This window comes from Phodopus roborovskii, unplaced genomic scaffold (genome assembly GCF_943737965.1).
Source record: "Phodopus roborovskii unplaced genomic scaffold, PHOROB, whole genome shotgun sequence".
Classification (NCBI taxonomy): domain Eukaryota; kingdom Metazoa; phylum Chordata; class Mammalia; order Rodentia; family Cricetidae; genus Phodopus; species Phodopus roborovskii.
Genome location: NW_026126407.1, coordinates 14,972,627 through 14,994,087, shown reverse-complemented (window position 1 = coordinate 14,994,087; position 21,461 = coordinate 14,972,627). Strand labels below are relative to the sequence as shown.

Genomic DNA, 21,461 nt, shown 5'->3' with positions numbered 1-21,461 from the left:
AAAACACAGAATTATAGAAATGGGTTAACAATTAAGACAGAGCTAGACAATAAGAATCCCTGAGCCATCTGTGTGCTTATTTGGGGCTGAGAAGGGTGGCGGGACAAGAAACTCCAGCAACACACACATGATGCATAAGTAAAAATAAAAGTAAATTTTACGAAAATAATAAGAATACTTCCCTATTGTATGAAAAATAAGTAGACAAAATTTATATAGAATTGCTTAGTAGGGTCTATTGAATGATTGCATACGTTTGTTCTCAGCACTAGGAAAATTTTTTTTGTTGTAAGAGGAACATTATAAATATTCCCAATCTATAGACAACAGAAAGCCCAGAAGTTAAGCTATTGTCCTTATAATTGTACTGTCAGTCAGTGCTATAGACAAGCTAGTTCTCAGGTCTGGGTAACTAAAGGGGTGAGTATGTCTACATTGGAGGGAGGGGAGATGGATTCAAGGAAGCCTTCTTACCCATGAGGCAGGATTCTTTCTGGTTTTAGCCATTTTAATACTGAATAGCAGCATCTCATTGTGATGCTGATTTATATTTCCTGAAGGTTAAGTGATTTTGAACTTTTTATTACTTAAATTATTTATACTTGTACACAATGCATTTTTGGTCACTTTCATCCCAAATTACCCTTCCCATCCCAACTGAATCCTTTCATCTTTCCAACAAGCCCCCCTCCTATTTCTGGGCCTTTATTTTTATGATCTGGGTCCCTTGCATGAAACTGGAGCATGGACCACCTACCAGTGGCAGTATCACTAAAGAAAATGACCCCTCCTCCATCAGCCAATGGATCTTCAAGGATGGTTTGGACTTTGCAAGCCCTTTCTCATACATCTGAGTTCCTGGGTACAGCAGCCATGTCTTGTCAGAAGCGAGTATTTTGAAGCTTGCCTTCTCATCCTCTAATTCTTACATTCTTTCCACCCTACCTTCCACAATGTTCAGTTTTGAGAAGAATTTCGTCTCTTACTTGACGTACATTACATCTTCTTTTGTAAAATATCTATCCAAATATTATCCTTCCCCCATTTTGGCAAAGATGTTTTGGTTATTTATTTTTTAGAATTGTTTTTGTACTCTGGGAAAAGTCCTCTGTCAGATACATGATTACATGATTGACCGTTACCTTCTCCTTCAGGCTAAAATGTGTTTGATGTCTTTTCATTCTGGAATTTCTTCCGAAGCAATGAGCTGGGGCAGACATAAAGCTTCCTTGTGGGTTTCATACTTTGTAGCGACCTCTGTCCTTTTTTATGTAATATTGTCTTCAGAGTCATTGCTTCCTGTGTGTATGTATTTTCAGATATGCATATACATGCACATTTATTTTCTTTTGAGATGGGAAGATAAATACAGTGGAATCAAGGCCTCTGAAAGCAATACTTGGAACTTTTTAATTACGTAAGGGAGACTTTGGAAACATATTTTGATTGAAAGGAGCTATAACCATTGTACATATATATAATATATATATATATTACAGCATTGTGAATTTGTTTAGCATGGGCACTCTCTGAGACAGGGACATACTATAGATTTTTATGTGGTTAGCCTTATAACTCCCCATTCACAGCTATTGCATGTGATGGAGGTCACAATCTCCAAACCTTCTTTAATCCTTACTCTGCACCAAGAGCAGTTTTTATTGTTATTATTTTGCTTGTTTTGAGGCAGCGACTAACCATGTAGCCCTGATTGTGTACTCACTAAGTAGTCTAAACTAGCCTTGAAATCCCTGCAAACTTCCTGGCTCATTCCCCCGAGTACTGAAATTGTGGGTGTGCATCAACACACCCTAAGTATGATTTTAAGTGCTTTACAAGTGTTGAATTACTTTATATTTACAAAAGAATAATTATGCGCAGTTGTAACCCCATTTTATAGTTAGGTTGACTGGAGCAAGAAGAGAGCAAATCTAAGTTCTAAAGGTAGGAAGTGGCCCAGCTTCAGAGACAAAGTGCTTCCCACCCTCCTTGTCACCCCTGGTCCTTTTATGGGGATTTCCCCCAGTGAGCTTTATGCTCAGAAGTGATTATTGACATGGAAAGCTTCCCTGTGTTGACTTGAACCTGGACAAAGGTGGAAACAAGAGGTTTTGTCTTCCTAGAAGGATATGCCAGGTCTGTGCTGTGCTGCTTCATGGGATGGCATTTCAAGTCAAAGGTGGCACTTGGGTCAGATCAGATCACCTTCTGGTACATATCATATAATCCCGCCTGCCTAGTAATTTAGTTTGGAGAAGAACTGACTGACCTTAATTTCTGTGGAAAAACAGATGAGGAAGATGCTGGCCTGCTGTGGCCGTGAGGTGATCTCATTTTTACTGTCTTTGATGCACATGTTTCATCCTATTCTGAGGTGAAATCAAAGAGACAATCATATTAGTAGTGAGGGGTTACTGTATTTTCTGGGATGAGCTGTACTTGTTTCTCCAGTTGGAGCTTATGCCCTCCCTTTTGACATGGATTTCACCACCTCTTAATAGATCCAACAGACAAAATATTAGGGCAAATTAAAAATAGCTCAGGAAGTGTGTTTCTTTAAAGGCAATAGTAATTGATTTATGAAGGATATAGTATGGACTTCAGGGAGCTGAGTGGTCTAAGGGGAGCAGGTTCTTTCTAAAGGGTGGGGATAATGATCACCAGCATCTTCTAGCTTTTAATTTACCAGTTCCCCACCCATAAAAAAAAACTACTATAGGAATAGGAGAAGCCTATTAGATAGTCATACAAGCACTGTTCTAGAAAACAAAGGGGGAAATGGTAAAGACGGATAATGGTAGACTCTTCTCTTCCTCCTCCTCTTCTCTGTTTCCCTTCAGAAAAGAGCATGCCTCCCAGGTATATCAACCAAACATGGCATATCAAGTTGCCAATAAGACCAGGCACATTCCCTCATATTAAGGCTGGATGAGGCATCCCATAGGAGGAAAAGGGTCCCAACTTTGATTCTTCACAGCAGGTACCCAAGAACCCCCCCCCACACACACACTTTATAGAAGTGGCCTCAGCCAAGAATGACAGGGTACTTTTGATGCTCTTCTTCCAGGAGTATGTGACCTTGTTGCCAAACAGTGCCCTCTAGGGAAACTAGCATAGGTCAGACACAGATTCCCTGAATGTGGTATTAATTGGGAGGACTGGGCAGTCTGTGGGGCCTCTGGTGGTGGATCAGTATTTATCCCTAGTATACAAATGGACTTTGGGAGCCTATTCCACATAGAGGGATACTCCCTCAGCCTAGACACATGGGGAAGGACCTGGGCCCTGCTCCAAATGATATGACAGACTTTGAAGGCTCTCTATAGAAGGCCTCACCCTCCCTGGGGAGCAGAAAGGGGATGGGATGGAGGTTGGTGGGAGGAACAAGAGAGGGCAGGAGGGTGCAGGAACTGGATTTGACAAGTAAAACAAACTTGTTTCAAATTTAAATTAAATATATATCATATTATATTATATATTATATATAATGTTATATATATACATATATGCATGTGTACATACATACATACATACATACATACATATCATAGAGCCTTCTAGAGGAGGGATTATATGAGCAAGGGCAGTAAAGATCATGTTGGGGGAGCCCACAGAGACAGCTGGGAAACTCCTGGATTCTGGTCTGACAACTGGGGAGTCTGTATGGGACCGAACTAGGCCCTCTAAATGTGGGTGACAATTGTGTGGCTTGGTCTTTTTTTTGTGGGACCCCAGGTAGTGGGACCAGGATTTATTTCTAGTACATGAACTGGGTTTTAGAGCCCATTGACTATGGTGGAATACCATGCTCAATCTTGACATAGGGTGAGGGGCTTGGTCTTGCTTCAACTTGATAGGCCAGGCTTTGTTGACTCCCCATAGGAAGCCTTACTCTCTCTAAGAAGTAGATGGGTATAGGAGGGAGGGAGGGAGGAAGACAGGGAGGGGGAGAAGGGGAGGAAGGGGAAACTGTGGTTGATATGTAAAATGAATAAAAATTAAAAGACAGCCCTTTAGTCCCATTCCATTCAAAAATTAAAAGAATAAATATTTTTGTTTCCATTAAAATGTAATATATGCTTGTTATAAAACATTGGGAAACACATAAAAGTAAAACTATTTTAAAAGCTGCTTACATTCACTACTACAATTAGTAATTTGGAGAATTTTCTTCCCAGTGATTTTGTGATGCACACATTTATGTGAATTCATATATAACAGTTTTGTGATATTTTCCACAGTACATGTATTAGTTATTATATGAAGAAGAGTAATATATGTTAGTAGAAAAATGAGAAACTATTTAAATAAAGCCATACAAACTGGATGGATTCTCATTACTTAGTGGATAAGATAATTGATTTGCTAATCTGTTCATTTTACACTTTTGCACATACCCTCAGTCTAGATTTCCAAGCACAGCACATGTGATAATAATCATAATCACATATGGGCAGGACATTTGTGATATATATTGTCTGCTGCTAACTATTTCATTAGTCTACATTAGAAACAAAAATAATCATGTGGAATGTGATGGTTGTTCTCGGTTGTCAACTTGACTACGCATGGAATTAACTGAAACCCAAGCAGCTGTGAAGTACACCTGTGAAGGATTATTTTCTAAATTAAACCATTTGGAATGGGAAGACACACCTTTAATCCAGATCTTTTGAGGTGGGAAAATACACCTTTAATCTGGGCCATGCCTTTTGATGGCAGCATATAGAAAGGATATGGAAGAAGGAAGCTTGCTCTTTCTTTGCCTGCTTGCTCATCCCATCAGTTCTGTCCCTCTAGAGACTGATTAATACACAGAGTATCTAATCCATTTCTGTATGTGTGTGAGAAAGGGTGCCATTCTATAGACCAAGTTTGCCTAGATCTTGGAACAATCCTCCTATTACAGTCTCCTTTATTCTGGTATTACACTCAAAATTTAAAGAAAAATAAAAATCTTGTGTAGGCTTGCCATCTTGACATACCTAAGGGGAGGGACCCCAACTGAAGAATTGCCCCCATCAGATCGGCCTGTTCTATATTATCTTGGTTGATTGATGACTGAAATAGAAAGCCTAGTCCACTGTGGGCAGTGCTTTCCCTAGCCAGAGATCTGTAGTTGTATATGAAAGCTGGCTGATCAGCGGTTTTCTTTTTCTCTTTCTTTCTTTTATTTTTCAGTTTCTTCTGATCTGAGTGATGTGTCTATAGTGACATGCTAAGACCAGAGTTTGACAAGGAGAAACTGGGGACACAGAGCAGTGACAAGGACAATATATAACCAAGAACCAGTTGTCTGTGCATCATGTCTTTTTTTCCCCATCTTCTCTTATGCTGCTTTGAAGATTTTGCCTTTAATTTAGGAAAGTCTTCTTACCTTCCATCAATCATATCAAATGGTTTCTAATCCTCACAGCAGCCCTTCTAGGAAGTTTTCAGAACAAATTTTTTTCCCACCCAGCTCCCAGGCCAAGTGGTTTTATATGCATAGCCATATAGCAAGCCAGGAAAATGTAGTGTACCATCAATAAACAACTTTATTTCATCCCCCGCCCTGTTTTTTTACGTTTTTCCTAGAATAAGAAATTGCATGGTGTTTCCTCTACCTTAATGAGTAAATGCAACCCATGATTGTTAGCTTCCAAATACTATAAAACTCAAGTTTCTTCCATTCCCTAACTCAGGCTTATCTTAGGCTACATGGCCATACCGGGAAAGGGGGCACACTGTCCACTCTTTCTTCTGTGAGAATCCTTTTCCCGCTTCCGTGTTCAGCAGGCTGTCCCTGGGAGATGCACTGTCTGTGATGTCACAGCTGATTAACTACAGAAACAAATATTAGAATCTGGTAGTTTTCTAGAAAGCCAGACTTTCAACAATTTGCAAAAGTATAAAGCAATTTCAAACTTCTGGCTAATTTGCTTTTTGAAATTATAGTCATTTCCACAAGAATATGTTATTCACATTAGCACATCATTGCTGCATTGTTACTGTAAAATAAACTAATAAATACATGTTTCTTTTCACTTGTCTTTATTGACAGATCAAAATCGTACATCCTTGTGTGGTACGGTGTAATGTCCCAGTACATTTACATTTATATGTTGCATGTTGACAAAAGGAAGCTTCAGTTTTCCGTCATCACAAGTATCATCCATTTCTTTGTGTTGAGGACATTTAAACATTTTCTTGGAGCTATTTTGAATTATGCATTACAATATTGCTAACTATAATCACACTTCTGTGTAATAGAACACCAGACTTGTTCCTCCCATCTGGCTATGACTTTTATAAATAAAATTTAAATGTTCTGCATTTTAATCTTGAATATTAATAATTGTATACAGTATTGCTAAAGAAGCAAACCCTCATTATGACCTTTAAAACTTTTTTTTAGGAGTGTAACAAGGTCCTGAGACAAGACAATATGACAACCATTGTTGAAAGATTTGGAGCCTTAAGATATGCATTGAGCAGCTTTGGACTAATGGAAGCAACTCCTATCACACAGGTAAACATGTTTTTATTTTTCTGTGTGGCAGTACTCTGCTGTTGTAAGCTCTCAGAGGCTTTTGGAGACATGTTTCAAAATCCCAGACAGGGAAGTAAAGGTTCAATGGCAGAGTGGGGGACTTTCCCTTTGTGTAGTCCTAGCTTACAATTTACCCTGCTATGCTCCCTTCACACAATAGCCTGTATTCTGTGACCTCAAACCCAGGCACAAACTCACCAGTGTGTGACTCACTGAACATATTATGATTTCTGAGAATGCGCCATATAAAGGGACAGACATAATTCTCTTAGTATGTTCATCCCACCTGCCTGATGCCTTACTTTCCCTGCACACTAGCTGCCAGAACTCAGTAACCATGCTATGAGGAAGTCTTGTCAGCATAGTAGATGGTAAGCCTCTGTGGGGTCTAACTGGCAGCTACCCTTAACAGCTGGACATGTGAGAGAAGAAGGCTTTCCAGTTTTTCCAGTGGGTCACCATATGACTTTAGCCATAAGGGAGGGACCAAGATCAGAATCGTGACAACAATAAGGGATATTTAAAGGCTGGGGATATAGCTCAGGGGATATTCTTGCCTAACAGGAGGCTGTCCTTTCAGTCCTCAGTGTAAAAAAAAATTAGTGGCATTTTGATATGAAAAAAAAAAAATGGACCCACTAAGTGAGTCATAGAGGCTTTTTTGTTTTTTTCCAGCAATTTTGGAATTTGGAGACAGAGCTGGCCAGGAAAGGTAGCTGAGGCTTAATGACTGGAGATATCATTTTAGGTCAGTGTAACCATTTGAGAAAAGAGCCATATGCAAGAAAATTTGCAGAGTTGGGGGAAATAACAGTGTTTGGCATGGAAGGAAGGATGCTGCCATTGGTTGAATGGAGGAGAGTTCTAGCATTTATGAGATCTTATGTCTTAGCAATTTTCATAGCCCATGCTAATAATAAATAGTGATGAAATTCTCATTGTTCGCTTTGACTAATTGGAGTATTTTTAAAAAATTTCTTACCATTACATGATGCCTGAATAAGACATTCAGTAACCAACTTTGAATAAAATTGGATGAACCTCTAGACATAGTAAATTAGCTGTAAAAAGCTTTACTTCCCTATAACATACTCAGAGGGGTTCTGTTTTTCATTATTTGTCTTCCTAGAACATGTTAGAATCATACTTCTCAGCTCTACTATGGTGTATTAGGATTATATAGCCAGTTCCAGACAAGAAGACGAGTGGAAATGACATGTGTCACTCTCTAGATTGCCAATTAATAGCCTTGCTAGGCCTTCTAGTTTTGCCTTTGTCCTATGACAAGGAACAGTGTTGATAGTGGCTATTCCATCTATTTCTGGACTTTGATTAAGGATGAGAAAACACTACAGAACCCCAGAAGAATGGCAAAGTGAAAAATAATCCTATGGTATTTGAAGGAAGTTTAGGCAACACTACCTCAGCACAGTGAGCCCACACGGGAGAATCCTCCTCATGTGCTGTGACTGGGATTCTCCCGGAATCCCTCCTGGGCTACCCTCTCTCCCTTCAAAATGATTATGCCATTACTTCCCAAGAAGCACAAGAGGAGCAGGTTTGCCCATTCCATCCCAGCCCTCCCATGCCTGCATCTACATCTGTATCCAGGGTCTCCTTTCTGCATCTCACACATTGATGTATGAGTGACCCTGAAGTTTCCCATTTAGCCTTACTAAGTTGTCTTGAAAAGTCAACATAGTTTTTATTACATTAAACTTTCTGTGGGTAATTTTTACATTAAGCCTCAATTTTCTCTCTAATTCTTAAACACTTGTCCCATATAAGCCTATTTTTGTTTTAATCTGTTCACTAAAATCATCATGTTACATAAACCAAGGCCATCAGACCACCAGAACTAAAAGCCATTTTTGTCATGCAGTCATAGGTGTTCAAAGCTGTTGAAGAAAAAGTAAAAATGGCATGCTTTTCAATATTTAATATATATAGAATCACTTAGGGAGCTTTTTTTATGTGAATCCTTGTGTCCTGCCACTGGAAATTTTGACTGAAAATGTCTGGCATGTGCTCTAGGTATACACATTCTATTGAGGCCCTGGGGATGCTGATGGACTCTACTTGGCAGAAGAATGACATTTTCTTTTCTAAAAGTCTAAAATGGAGTTCAGTATGTGGGCCAATGTCCTTTATGGAGAAAAGGATGTCTTCCAATGACTGCTATGGCAGATTCATGGAAATAGCTCTTTATATGATCCAAATGAGAAACTTTAAATGACACCCATAGAGAATGAGAGCTTAAGATTCTTAGTATGCTACGGCTGCTATCTATCACTGTAACTAAGATTTGGAAGTAATTAATGGGGATTAAGACTGGAAGTTAGATGACAAAAACAATGATATTTCTCTCATTGTGTTTCTAAAACATAGCCAAGCTTGCTTTCTTAGATCAGGCCAGTGAATTCATGAACACTCTAGAGCATTCTGTGAAAATGCAGTCTTTGGGATTTCTTTGACAGTCAAGTTGTAGGTTTGAGAAATCATAATGAGTCAGCTGGACATAGTAGCATACACCTGTAATTCTGGCTGCCTCAGGAGGTTGAGGCAGGAGAATCATACCTTAGAGTTCAAGTTGGGTGGTAGAGTGAGTTCAAGATAGGCTGTCAACTTGGTGGGACCCTTTCTCAAAATACAAACAAAAATGATGTGGTGGTGTGACATGGTGGTACACTGATTGTTTAGCATTAGAATGAACCTTAGTTCAGCTTCTAGTACCACCAATGACAATGACAAAAAATTTGAGTCAAACACAGGATAGTTCCCTCAAAATCTTATTCAAGAACACCTTCCTTGGTTGCCATTATTTTGATACAAGGACACAGATATGCTGACAAGATGAAGATATTGTCTTGTGTTATGAGCACTCCCCCCCAAATTGACTAATTGCTGTTTTCTGAAAAGTTTCAGTGAAGCTATAGAGATAGAAACTAATGTAGTAAAGAGGCAGTGTAGAGTGATTGCTTAGCTTATAGATTCTCTTGTTCTGTATCAAATAAGAAAACGGAGTTTTGAAGAGGCTCAGAGATATAATTGTGGCACTCAGGAAATCCAATCAAGGAGATTCCAAGTTGTATCAGTGGGCTACTGCTGAGTCCATTGCTTGTCTGCCTTGGGACACAGCATGACACTGTAATGAAAGAAAAGGGGGAAGACGGGTAGAAAGGAAGGAGGGCCAGAAGGAAGGGTGAAAGGAAAGGAGGAAGGTAGGCCAGTCTTTGAATGTGTTTTTAGTTGTAATCCATATTGCTTTTATATGTTCAATAAGGGGGGTCTTCTGAGAGTTTCTTTTGGGGACTATCTATTACTATAATTTAGTCATTATATGTATTTTTAAGCATTAAGATTAAATTTTTACTTCTTTAAAAATCCTCCAGTCAAGAAATTTGTTTTTATCATTTCCTCCCAATGATGAACATAGACTACAAGTATTTCTACATATGTAATGTGTCAGCGCATGTGTGTCCTGTGTTAGAGAGGGTGGCTTAGAAAAGAAGAAATGCCATTGCAGTGGTGAGTGTAATGATGCATGAACATATTCTGGCACAGGTGTTGCCACGTGCAGGAAAAGCAATCAATGCTGTTCTCATTTCAGGAGAATAAAAACCCTTGGAAATAGAGAATAAGGGGACTTCTTTGCAGAATTGAAGATTGAACCTAGGGCAACATGTATGATAACTAAATCTCCTATCAGTTAGGTAGGTCCTTAGTCATAATAATTAATTATTAGTCATTAATTAATTATAATTTGCCTTAGGCTGAGATGCCTCAGTTAGCTCAGGCTGACCTTGAACTTGCTTCAGATTCTCTCGCTCCAGCCTCCTGAGTAGTTGAGATCTATTGACTTCTACCACCAGGTCTGCCTTAGGATTTAAAAAATATCAGCCCAAAGCTTCCATTAAGAAGGATTTGATTACAGGAGGATTAGAGAGTTAGGAAGAGAATATGTTGAGCCTTGGATTCTAGACAAGGCTGCCAGGGAGAGCATTTATCCTACCCCACAAGGCAGCATTTTGTTTGTTTAGCCTGTTTCTAGGCTCTGGTGATCAACAGATAACCTTAGCAGCCAAGTGAATGCAGGCCAAAGAAAATAATATCAAAGCCACATCTAGAGAAAGAGTCTTGAACAAAACTACAAGTCTGAATCAGTTTCATGGAACAACTCTTTGATGTTCTGGGCTAAGTGTTATGGATCTTTAGCCACCTTTAATCTGCTCAGTCATGGTAACTAATGCTAATATAAAACTGAGACCTAATGTCTAAGGATAATGGTGCTGGAGTAGATGTGTATAGACAGCACTGGAAAATTGAGCCCTGCTCTCAGTTGACATGGTGTCCTGCTTTTAAATTTCTGCATTCCTCTGTTCTCACTTTTTAAAGCTTGATTTGTGTACCATATCATGGGGCAGTTGTACATTTACACTTTGGTAATTTCCATGAACTTAAGTAGTTCCACAGACATCACCACAATGCAGATTTTATTTGCTGGGTTTTCTTTTTTCTTTTTGATACAACATTTTGGTATGTAGCCCAGGTTGGCCTCAAACTCATAATACTCTCACATCATTTTGTGATTACAGATATGTACCACTGAGCTTGGCCATATCTGATTTTAGAACATTTCATCACACCTAAAGTTCCCTAGCAACTGTTTATGGTCAATCTCTGCTCCCTCTCCTGACTTCAGTGATTTCTTGTATCCTTCCTTGCTTTTGCATGACCTTGCTTTTGACTCTGTAAGCATGCTGCTACTTTAAGACACACAGGTTATGTTGAAACAGCTTTATTCTTTGATCCATAAATATCTGTTACTGACAAAAGTGGAAAAATCCTTAAGACTAAATCTCACTAAAGCAATTTCTGTTTACAGTACATATAGGGTGTGCTTTGACAGCGAAGGAGAATGATGAGATTTATACAGAAGCAGTAATGGGGGGCACTGCTCATTGGGAAGGTCCCATGTGAGTGACGAAGAAACTGCAGAGGTAAAGATAGAAAGATACTTTTCATACTACTACCATATAATAAACATAGAATCCATAAATCCAGCTAATGAGTAAAAATGTTCCTTAACACACCACCCCCTTAGGAAATTGTGTCCCCAACTAAAAATGTTACAGTAAGAATTTCCTTTTATTAGAGAATTTCAAGAATTCTTTACTACAAAATGTCTAGTTGAGTTTTCAGGACTAGAGATGTCTTTGCCACTATGAAGCGAATGAATGGGTCCTCTTAATGGAGTGGCATCTGAGGGTCATTGGAGGGTTGGCAGCAAAGTTGAGCAAGATCTTCTCCTCCCACATTAGGGAGGCTGTTAAGCAAACACACAGCATTATTTTTCTGAATGATGGAAGGTTGATGTGTTTACGATTTACAAGATGGGTTTGATGACAGTGACTTGGAATTTCCATTGGTGCATCACAAGCCTTCATGGGGAAGATGATAGAATCACGAAGAGGGGCCACAAAGATATTGGGATGGGGTGAGAACCCGCCTCCCAGCAGCCCAGGTGGTGATGCCTCGGCCTCTCCAGTTGGGATGGAGCTTCAGCATCTGGATGTGGTCTCCAGGGCGCATGCTGTGGCATGAGATATGATGGCATCCCTTGCCACACAGAGCCTCTGCCAAGTGTGCTCCTTTGGGACATAGAATGAATTTCCCATCTGACCTTAAATACAAACTCTATGCCCAAATGTCATGGTCAGACATCTAGACCCTTTTCTTTCATCCTGTGTTCTCTCTGAAAGTAGAGTTACCTCCCTCCAGCTATAAGGACATCAAAAATGAAAACTCCAAAACTCAGAATTTCACAGCAACAGACACCCAGGTGGTTTAGGTATGTTTATATGAGAGGCTTCTGAGACACATTCTCAATGACCTGTTGAGTGGTCAACAGGTTAATTTTCAAATACAAGAGTATCCATGTGTGGCTGAGCCCATTGGTTCCACCCAAATCTGGTGAGCAATCTGGTGGCTGTCTAGGGACTCTGAAGATGTTGCCACAGAGTAGGCAGAGTGTAGTGGGTGCAGCTCAGTTGAAGTGGGATGAATGTAGAGACAGGAAAGTGTGGAGAATGAAAACCCTAGTGTTAAGAGCTGAATGAAAGTTTGGGGGCTCATCTAGTCAAAGCCCCCCATTTTATAGGTGGAGAAACTGAGGCACTGAACTGGAATGTGACTTGCCCATAGTCACATGGCAAGATGGAGACAAAAGCCAGACCTAGAAGCCATGTTTCTGGAGCCTCAGTCCTCTCTCTCTCTCCCTCCCCCTCTCTCTGATATGCCACTTTCCAAAATCAAAGAGAGGGACTAGGAAGACTTGTCTTTCATGTTAAACCTACTACCAAGATGTGTCACATATAAAAATAGCTCTTTATACCCTGAAAAGACTTGATTAAAGCACAGCAAGCTTCCTGGAAACAGCTCCCAGTTCCTCAGATTCAGAGAGGATGGCAGAGGATGTGTAGGAGCTAAAGTGCCTACTCTTCTCAGAGAAGGTGCCTTCTAGGGTCCAACCAATGGGCAGCCCTTTCAAACTATGATGTTGGGTCCAGACCACAGACATTTGTGGAAGTAATTAGGGATGAAGCAGGTGGCAGCTAAGAACTCTCCAAAGGAAATGGGTTGAGTTTGGTGGCAGAGATGTTGGGATGACTACTCCTCCATACTTGGAAACTTACAAGTCCTCGTGTCTTTGGATGAAGGGAAAGCTGTTATGTCCACTAGGAGAAGGGTATTGGAATAGAAGCAAGAGCTACAGGCATCGAAGGGCATGAATCTTTGGCCAGAGCAAAAGACTCTGGGCTAGTAGCAGTCTGAGTCAAGAGCTTCTTGAGTCTGGTAGCTGTAGTACCAAAGCTGATCTTTTGGCCATGGCACCTCTGATCAGGCAGCTCTTTCCCTTCCCTTTCAGAGATCAGAGGGATGGGAGAGCCCCATGACTTCACACCTTGGGGCATCATTTCCCATGTGAGGAAGTGTAACACACCAATGAGACAAACAAAGGACTTAAAGACTGCCAGAGAGTCTTCCACAGTTTACACCAAGAACTCCAATTCTTACAACTAGAGACTTCAGCAGGTCCAGGTGCAAGAAACTAGGGCTGAAGGGAAATTGTTGATTGAAGAGGGAAATGATGGGAAGGCGAGTGGAAACTGGCATGGAAGGTGAAGACAGGAACGAGAGACTTAGCCTGGAGAAGAACTGGAACTTATTAAGGGAAACACATTGCCTAAGACACTGGGAGAATTGTGAAGATCAACATCCAGATAGGAGTTTAAGGAATTATTGGCAAGCGTTTGTGGCTCATGAATATATGGAGCCAAGAGTTCGCTGGAGGAAGTGAGGAAGGACGGTGGAAGGTTGGGGTGGGGTAAGAGGTATTCATGAAGAACACTTGGGGCAAGCAAGACCTGTATACACTCCAGTCCAGGAAAGTGGAGACGTGCAAGAAGTACAAAACAAGCAGAGGGAAACCTCAAATTTCCTTTGCTTGGGACATGAGTGTTTATCATGAGGGAGCCATGGCCCTCCCATGTGTAACAGAGAACATTAGCCCGCTTAGGCTAGAAGCAGTGACATCTGGGTTCCAGCCCCAGACACTCTGATGTGAGTTCATACAGCAATTTAGCTAGCTGGTTCTGGAGTGATGAGTGAGTTAATGGGATCTAGTGGCTCTCCTTTGTCACTGAGCTTCAATAATCCCAATGGGTGCTGAAACCACACATAGTACTAGACTGTCTATATGTATTATGTTTTCTTCATATACATACACGTACAATAAAATTTAATTTGTAAATTAGGCACAGGAAGAGATTGACGATAATAAAATAGGACAAGTTATAAGAATATACCGTAATAAAAGCTATGTGATTGTGGATTCTCTCAAAAGAGTTGAGACAAATGTTAATATTTCTGGATCATGGTTGACTACAGGTAATTTAAATGAGTCATGCAAGACTGAAGGAAGGGTAGTGTATTTCCATGTCCCAGTTAAGACACAGTTTTCTGGAGTTTGGAGTAGGGGACTGGATTAGTGTAGTCTATAGACTTTCATTTCTGTTACTATTCCTCTCCTTCTAAGTATGAAGCATAAAAGCCTTCAGGAGAAGCAAGAATTCCATTAGAATTTTCTGACGTAACCAATGCCAGGTATTTTATACAAGAAGGTGATAAGGCAGGGATGAGCAATAGTTTGGAATCAATTTATCAAACAACCCCTGAGACAGACAGACAGACAGGCAGGCAGGAAGATAGACAGATGCCTTTGTTGGAGCCAAGGTTGGGGGAAGATACTGGGGTGAAATCTTGTTCCCGAAAATATGGAGAATTGAGTGTCTGGAAGATTCTCCATGTGATGTCTAGACATCTAGGAGGGGATTCTTGCCTACCACAATCTAAACCTTTCCTCTTCCCACCAGCACACGACCTTCAAAGGGACCAGATAAGGATTAGAGAGTTACTGGGTGCTGGGCTGGGGGCCAGCTGTGAGACAACATTGCTTCTGGAAGTGAGCCACTCTCTATTTGGATTGAGTTCTTCTCTTCCTTTGAGCCTTACCTTCTGCAACAAAAGCTCATAGACCCATGGGGACCAGCCCTTAAGAAGGTTTATGTGTTTGTAGGGAGGAAAGCTGAGTATCCAGAGACCTCCTGGCCCCATGGTGCCAGGGACATCCTCTCAGTGGGGAGACTAAAGCCTGCCTTTGGAAACCCCAGCGTCCATCCTTCTGGGTTCTGGAGACCATTCCTGCTCTCCCAGGGGGGTGCATTCTGGGGAGGGGCATAAAAGAGCTTACAGCTCTTGAAAGCAGTGAGGGGAAGCAGTCCACTGACTTCTTCATGGCTTGTAGACTTGGCTAGATTAAAAATGACCAGGACAGATACAAGCTTCTTACCATCGCTCTTTTCAAGGGCTAGCCATGCAGAACTGAGGGGATATAAAATCTGAGCTTAAGGGCATTGCTGCAGAGTCTAGTAAGCAATGGTTTCATTTCTTAGGTCACTCCACCAGCAGTCTGGGTCTGATTCTCCCCAGTCTCAAACCGGGGTTGGGGGGGGGGAACTCAGTGTCTTCCTCCTCTTGATCTTGGGGGAGCATGTTGCTTTCATTGATAGTCACACCTTGTCCTCCTTCAGATTGGAGGCAGAGGGGGCTGAGGAGGGCTGGTAGTGGGGCTGCCAGGTGCCCCTGCCATATACCCAAGTGCCCCCCAGAACAACATCCTGGGACACCATTATTTATTTGCATTTGCCAATGGGTCTTGTTCCCTTGGATCCACTGGTCGGAAGAAAGTAATGGAGCTGCAGGGGGTGAGATGGGAAGGTAGGTGTGTGTGGGGAGGAAACAGGGAAAGAGAATGAGTTCTAAACGGAAAAAGATTGTGGAGTGGGAAAAATGCTGTAAAGGTGTGCGCAGGGTCCGGCATGACCACGTCAGAGAGCTCCTGACTGTTCAGGGGCTAAGCTTCTTCTGTCTGGAAACTTCTGCCTCTGTTCTGCCTGAGGCTCATGGGTGGGGGACAGGCAGAGCCCTAGATAATGGGAATGGTGAGCCCCTGAGATCCTGGGCATCACAGTGGCCTCCCCACCCTAGCTCTCTGCCCACTGCAGGTGCCTCCTGGGAGCAGAGCTCGGGTGAAGAAGGCAGGCCTGAGAGGAGGTCCTAGTTCAGACTCAGTGGCCTGGAGGAAGTGGCGGGGGTGGGGTCGGGGACAAGGACCAGGTGGCTGCCAAGGCACTTTTAAAGTCCTGGCAACCATCGCTACTCCTCTCTGGAGGGCAGGAGCTGATGCTCCTCCCTCTTGGGGGCAAGAGCTAAAGCCCCAGAGAGGTTTGAGGAGAAACAGTGAAGGCTGGGAGAGCACAGCCCCCACATCACAGGGGCAGGGGCAACCAAGGAGCTAAAGGAAGAGAACCCTTCCTGTTGTAGGGCTGCAGGGCTCAGCGAGGGAAGGGCCACTCGGTAGAGACCAGAGTTCCAGCAGGCAGAAGAGAATCGTATTGTGCTTATGGACACAGCAGCTCTCTGGCTGAGAGCGAGCAGGCAGTTTTTAGGCACTAAGAGATTTCTGTGATGCGGTTCTAGATACAGGAAGGAGACCTATTCGGTCAGCCCACTGACTGCACCCTATGCCCCACAGGCTTTTCAAACTCAGGCAGCTTCGGATTACCTTCAGGGGGAGAGTCCACTCGCTGGCAGAACCTGCGACTGAGTCTCCAGGAAGGGGTGGGGGCGGGGACTGAGGGAGTGGCGTAGGTGGTAGGGAAGATTGGGGCCTCACCACTCTTCTCATTTGCATGGGAAGGATTCTACCGGGAGAGAAAGAGCTCTAGAGCCTGGGTCTGTGCTTGTTGGACCAGGCATTTGGTGCCACGTCCCTGGCGGTATGGCTTTCTGGACAAAGGCAGCCCACCTCCAGCTCCAATGGGGGGAACCAGGGAGGAGAGGAGAGCAAGGCTGGATGTTATGCTCCCCATCCCTGCCCTGCTCTGCTCTGCCCTGCCCTCTCTCTGCCAAGCAGCCCGGCCACCACGCTGCAGGTCACACGGTCACTTCGGTCTTGCTGGCTGTGTAGCAGGTGTGATGGCCTGGGATATAGTGCAGCTGCTCCACCGTGTTGTGTCTGCGGGAGGCAAAGGCATGGCGCTTGGCTGCTGTCTGGCTCTGGCCCAGGGTGGCATAGGAGTTATTGGAGGCACTGGGATGGGAGTGCATCTTGGTCATACGGTAGCGGTCCAGCACTGGTGTGGACACAAAGACGTCCGTGTGCGAGATGGCCCGCGACAGCGATTGCTCCGGGAAGGCCGTCCGCTCTGGGGAGAGCAACGGGTCCTGGGAGTGCAGGCGCTCTGTGGACAGTAGCTGTTCATCAGATAAGATTCGGTCATAGGGCATGCCAAATTCATCAGGCAAGCCCCGCTGTGGAGACAGGACCCTGTCCTGGGACATGGCCCTGATGGGCCTGCGTGGCCTTTCTCGAGGCATAGGCTTCTGTTGAGACATCTGGATGACGTTGAGGGGAAGGGTGCCACGGGCTGCTAGGTCTGGCAGGTGCCTCCGCCTCATGTAATACTCATCAGCTTCCTTGTCAGCTGCAAGGAGACAGAGAGAAATCATTGGGGTTATGGGTTATGGGCCAGGCAGGGCTCAGGGAGTAAGGAGTGTGTGTGCGCGCGCGCGTGCGCGCGCACGCGCGTCTTCTAGCTCAACCACAGACTTGGAGATCTCCAAGGACAACATAATCAAACAAGTGCCTTTAATTAGAGTAGATGGGGGAGGGCTCAGACAGGTGAATTTAACTCCCCCCTCCATTGCAAACACAAACCAATCATCTAGGGCTTGTGAAAGGTAGGTTCTCATTCAGGGGCACTAACTGCCTGCACCCCAGGGTCTGTATCTCCAGTGGACTCCCAGATTCTGTTTCTTCTTCAGGGACCGCCTTGGGGGACAGTTAAATGACTTCTCCATCCAGCTTATAGTGGAGCTGATGTCAAGTCGGAGGTATTCCTGTGGCTTGCCTGCTGGGTCTACTGCATGCAGGTCTGAAGTAGAATGGCTCCTGGCCATGCTAAAACACATAGGTAGAGCTGACAGCTTTCAGATGATGCCTACACCACTGCTTTATGGGAACTGGGCATGGAATCAGGTTTTGCTAGAATAAAGTAGGATGTGCGTCTAGGAGGCATTTGTGGAAAGCGTCACTGGTAACCTAGGAACCTAGTAACACCTTCTCTGGAGTAACAACCAATGTACAGGAAAGCAACACATGGGCATCCAGCCTCCACAGCCATATCATCAGCCTACACTTATTCCCTGAGCCCACCAAGCAGCAGACTGTAGCAATACTGTATGTGCATCTTGCTTAAATGTTCTGGGCCCCTGTCCTTCTAGTAGGTTCTCCCAGAGTTGCACTATGGATCTTTGACCTTTTCCAGGGCACACATAAGGCTGCATTGTCCAGGATTTCAGCAAGGAGACCTCCTACAGATAGCTTTTGGGACTCCTTGCCCAGAGTGGGAATGCTGCTTACTCCTCAGTGGGCTCAGGGTTGGGGTGGGGTCTATCTTTGCCTACTGAATCTCATTTTCTCATTTCAGGGCATCCATCAGACCTCTCAGGTGGTCAGAGATGCTCAGTTATTTCCATACAAACTCAACATTTCTCTGTAGATGGCTGAGGTGGACTTGGGCTGGACTTCTAGAAGAGTGGGTTGCTCTGAAACTTCAAGCACATACTCAGCTGTGGAGTTGGGCCATACTAACTGAAGTTGGGCCATCAAAAATGACTTATGGGGCTGGAGGTGTAGCTCAGGGGTTAAATGCTTACCTAGCATACACAGGGCTCTGTGTAGCATCCCCAAGACACACACACACACACACACACACACACACACACACACAGAGAGAGAGAGAGAGAGAGAGAGACAGAGACAGAGAGACAGAGAGACAGAGAGACAGAGAAGTGGCAGTAATGTTGGATCATTTATAGAGAAATGAGAAGTTGTAAGGATGAGGTCAGGAAAGAAAAATGTCCCTAAATGTACTTACTTGACATTTGAATGCACTAAACCTATCAGTATCAACAGCCATTTTAGACTCAAACAGCAGAGGTGGATCCCTGGATAAACCAGACATAAGCTATAAAATGAAAGTATGAACAGAAGAAGAGTGAAGGCTCATGTCCTTGAGATGGTTTTAGCTGGGTTAGAATGGTTCTTTGGGTTCTTGGTGCTTCTATTACAAGAAATGCCGCACAGGAAGGCCCATGCTTTGAAGAAGGCTGGTGGCAAGCTGGTACATGAGTGGTTAAGTACAGCTTATAGAGGACGGGGGCATCATGGTCCTACAGCATCATTCTCAACTATGAAAAGAGTAGACTCAAGACCAGGAAACAAAAGAAAGGGGTCTATTCTCTTCATCCTGAACACAATCCACTCCTTTTTCTTGGGATTCTACACCTGATCCCTTGGGTAGGGGATGACAGAGTGATACAGAAGAGGATGACATGGGGACCCTTGAGACAGACGTCAACTCCAGACAGCCTTGACTTACTCAGCCTCTTCAGAGATGAGTACTTGCTTGGATTGGTCTTCACTGCAGACTCGTATGATGGAGGCAAGTGAGCTAAGTTCTGGAAAGAGCGTGAGAAGGAGAGGTCATAGGGTTCGGTGGCCGATGTCAAGATGTTATTCATCCGTGGCTTCTCTGCAAAGGAATGGCATGACATTAGTTAACATAAAAGCAGAGGTAGCTGAAGCCAGAATGGCTAAGTTTTCTCTCCACTTCCTGCTCTGTCCCCCACTAGAGTCCTCATTCTGCTTGCCTATGCTAGATCCCAGGAAGAAGTACTGGGATTCAGTTTCCTCTTGCTCAGTTTTCATTTGTCATCCACCCAGGGAGAAGACATTGTCTTAGCTTCCTCTGGATGCCAAGGCTATTGATCAGTCCTGGAGGCCTCAACTCGGACACACAGCAACAGTTTCTTCCTACGGGTACATCACTAGTTTGTTGGATGAAAACTGAACCAGCTACAATGAAAGAGCATTGCCCTAACTAGTCTTTCATCAACTTGACACAAGCTAGAGTCACATGGGAAGAGGGACTGCATTACAGAAGGTGCTTACACCAAATTGCCTGTGGGCAAGTCTTTTGGGGGATTTTCTAGATTGATGAGGGACTATATCACTGGGAGCAGTGCCCTTCTTGGGCCAATCATTCCAGACAGGATAGAAAAGCAGGCTGAGCAAGCCATGAAAGAGCAAGCTAGTAAACCCAGTAAGCAGCACTCTTCAATGGTATCTGCTTCAATTCTTGCTCCAGGTTCCCCCTCTATTTCCTGTCCTGGCTTCCTCCAATGAGGGGCTCTGGTGTGGAAGTGTAAGCTAAGTAAACCCCTTTCTCTCCAATTTTATTTTGTTGTTGTTGCTTTTGTTTTATCACAACAACAGAAACCCTAAGACAAGAATCATAAATTCATAATGTCCCAATATCTGTCCTGATTTAATTTTGCTATCAGGCTAGTCTGACTTCAGAGCAACTCTAGAGCCCATGGAAGAGCTGGATATAGCACCTGACTCTATTGCAGCTACAATCTGCATCTAGTCCATGGTACCAAGCACCTTTGGGGCAGCTCCTTTGGGCCTCTCTATACGCCATACTTGACAAGCCTCTGTGAGCTACACAGTCACTGTTACTTATCTTAAGCCCCTTCTCAGAAGCTGCCTAAGTCATTTCCAAGCTCCCAGGAGGAAAACTTACTTGTCATATCCTTCCTCTTTTCTCCCACTTTCCCTGATACAGCCCTCAAGATTCCAAATTCAGAAGAGATACAATGGAACATGGTTCATTGTCAGGCCCAGGCAAAGTGTCAAGGAAGTAATGGAGATGGTGATCAGTTAAGAGAGTGAATAACTGGTGATGGTACATTCAGGGTGAGTGGGTTTTGGAGGAAAGATTAAGATGAACACAACAGAGGAGAAAAGGATGGGGAAGAAACAGTGAGCATGGGAGTCGAAAGGGAATGGAGGTGCAGGGGAAGGAGACAAAATGCCTTAAGGTTTGATTGACATGAGAGGAAGAGCCATAAAAGGAAGTCAGCAGTTGGTTTCCAGGGAGATAGTGATGCCATTCCCAGAAATGAGGTAGTGAAGAAAGAGCAGTCTGGCTGTACCATTCATCCATCCTCTTTGTCTGGGACTCTTCAAAGCCAAAGATGCTCTGACAACAGGCAGGCAGTTGGGATGTATAGATGGATACTCCTGGCAGAGAGTATTATAGTATAGACTGCAAGAACCCTGTTGTGCCTAGGGAGAGACAGTCACCTTCCTAGGCTGTATCCAAGGATTGCCCCAGGCAGGGAACTCCTGGCTTCTCTCTTTCCCTGCCTGCATTGTCACCCCCAGAACTGGGGATTG

The 21,461-nt window shown here is 43.5% G+C and overlaps 1 protein-coding gene across 1 annotated transcript in view; it reads right to left on the bottom strand.

The window, feature by feature from the left end:
* Positions 1–16,766: 16,766 nt before the first annotated feature.
* Positions 16,767–21,461, bottom strand: part of Shisa6 (shisa family member 6) — a 280,683-nt gene continuing 275,988 nt past the window's right edge. The window contains exons 5-6 of the mRNA XM_051180360.1: positions 19,600–19,752; positions 16,767–17,640 (exon numbers count right to left, since the gene is read on the bottom strand). Of these exons, the coding sequence (XP_051036317.1) occupies positions 17,090–17,640; positions 19,600–19,752 (704 nt within the window). The 3' untranslated portion in view covers positions 16,767–17,089. The remainder of the gene's footprint in view (positions 17,641–19,599; positions 19,753–21,461) is intronic.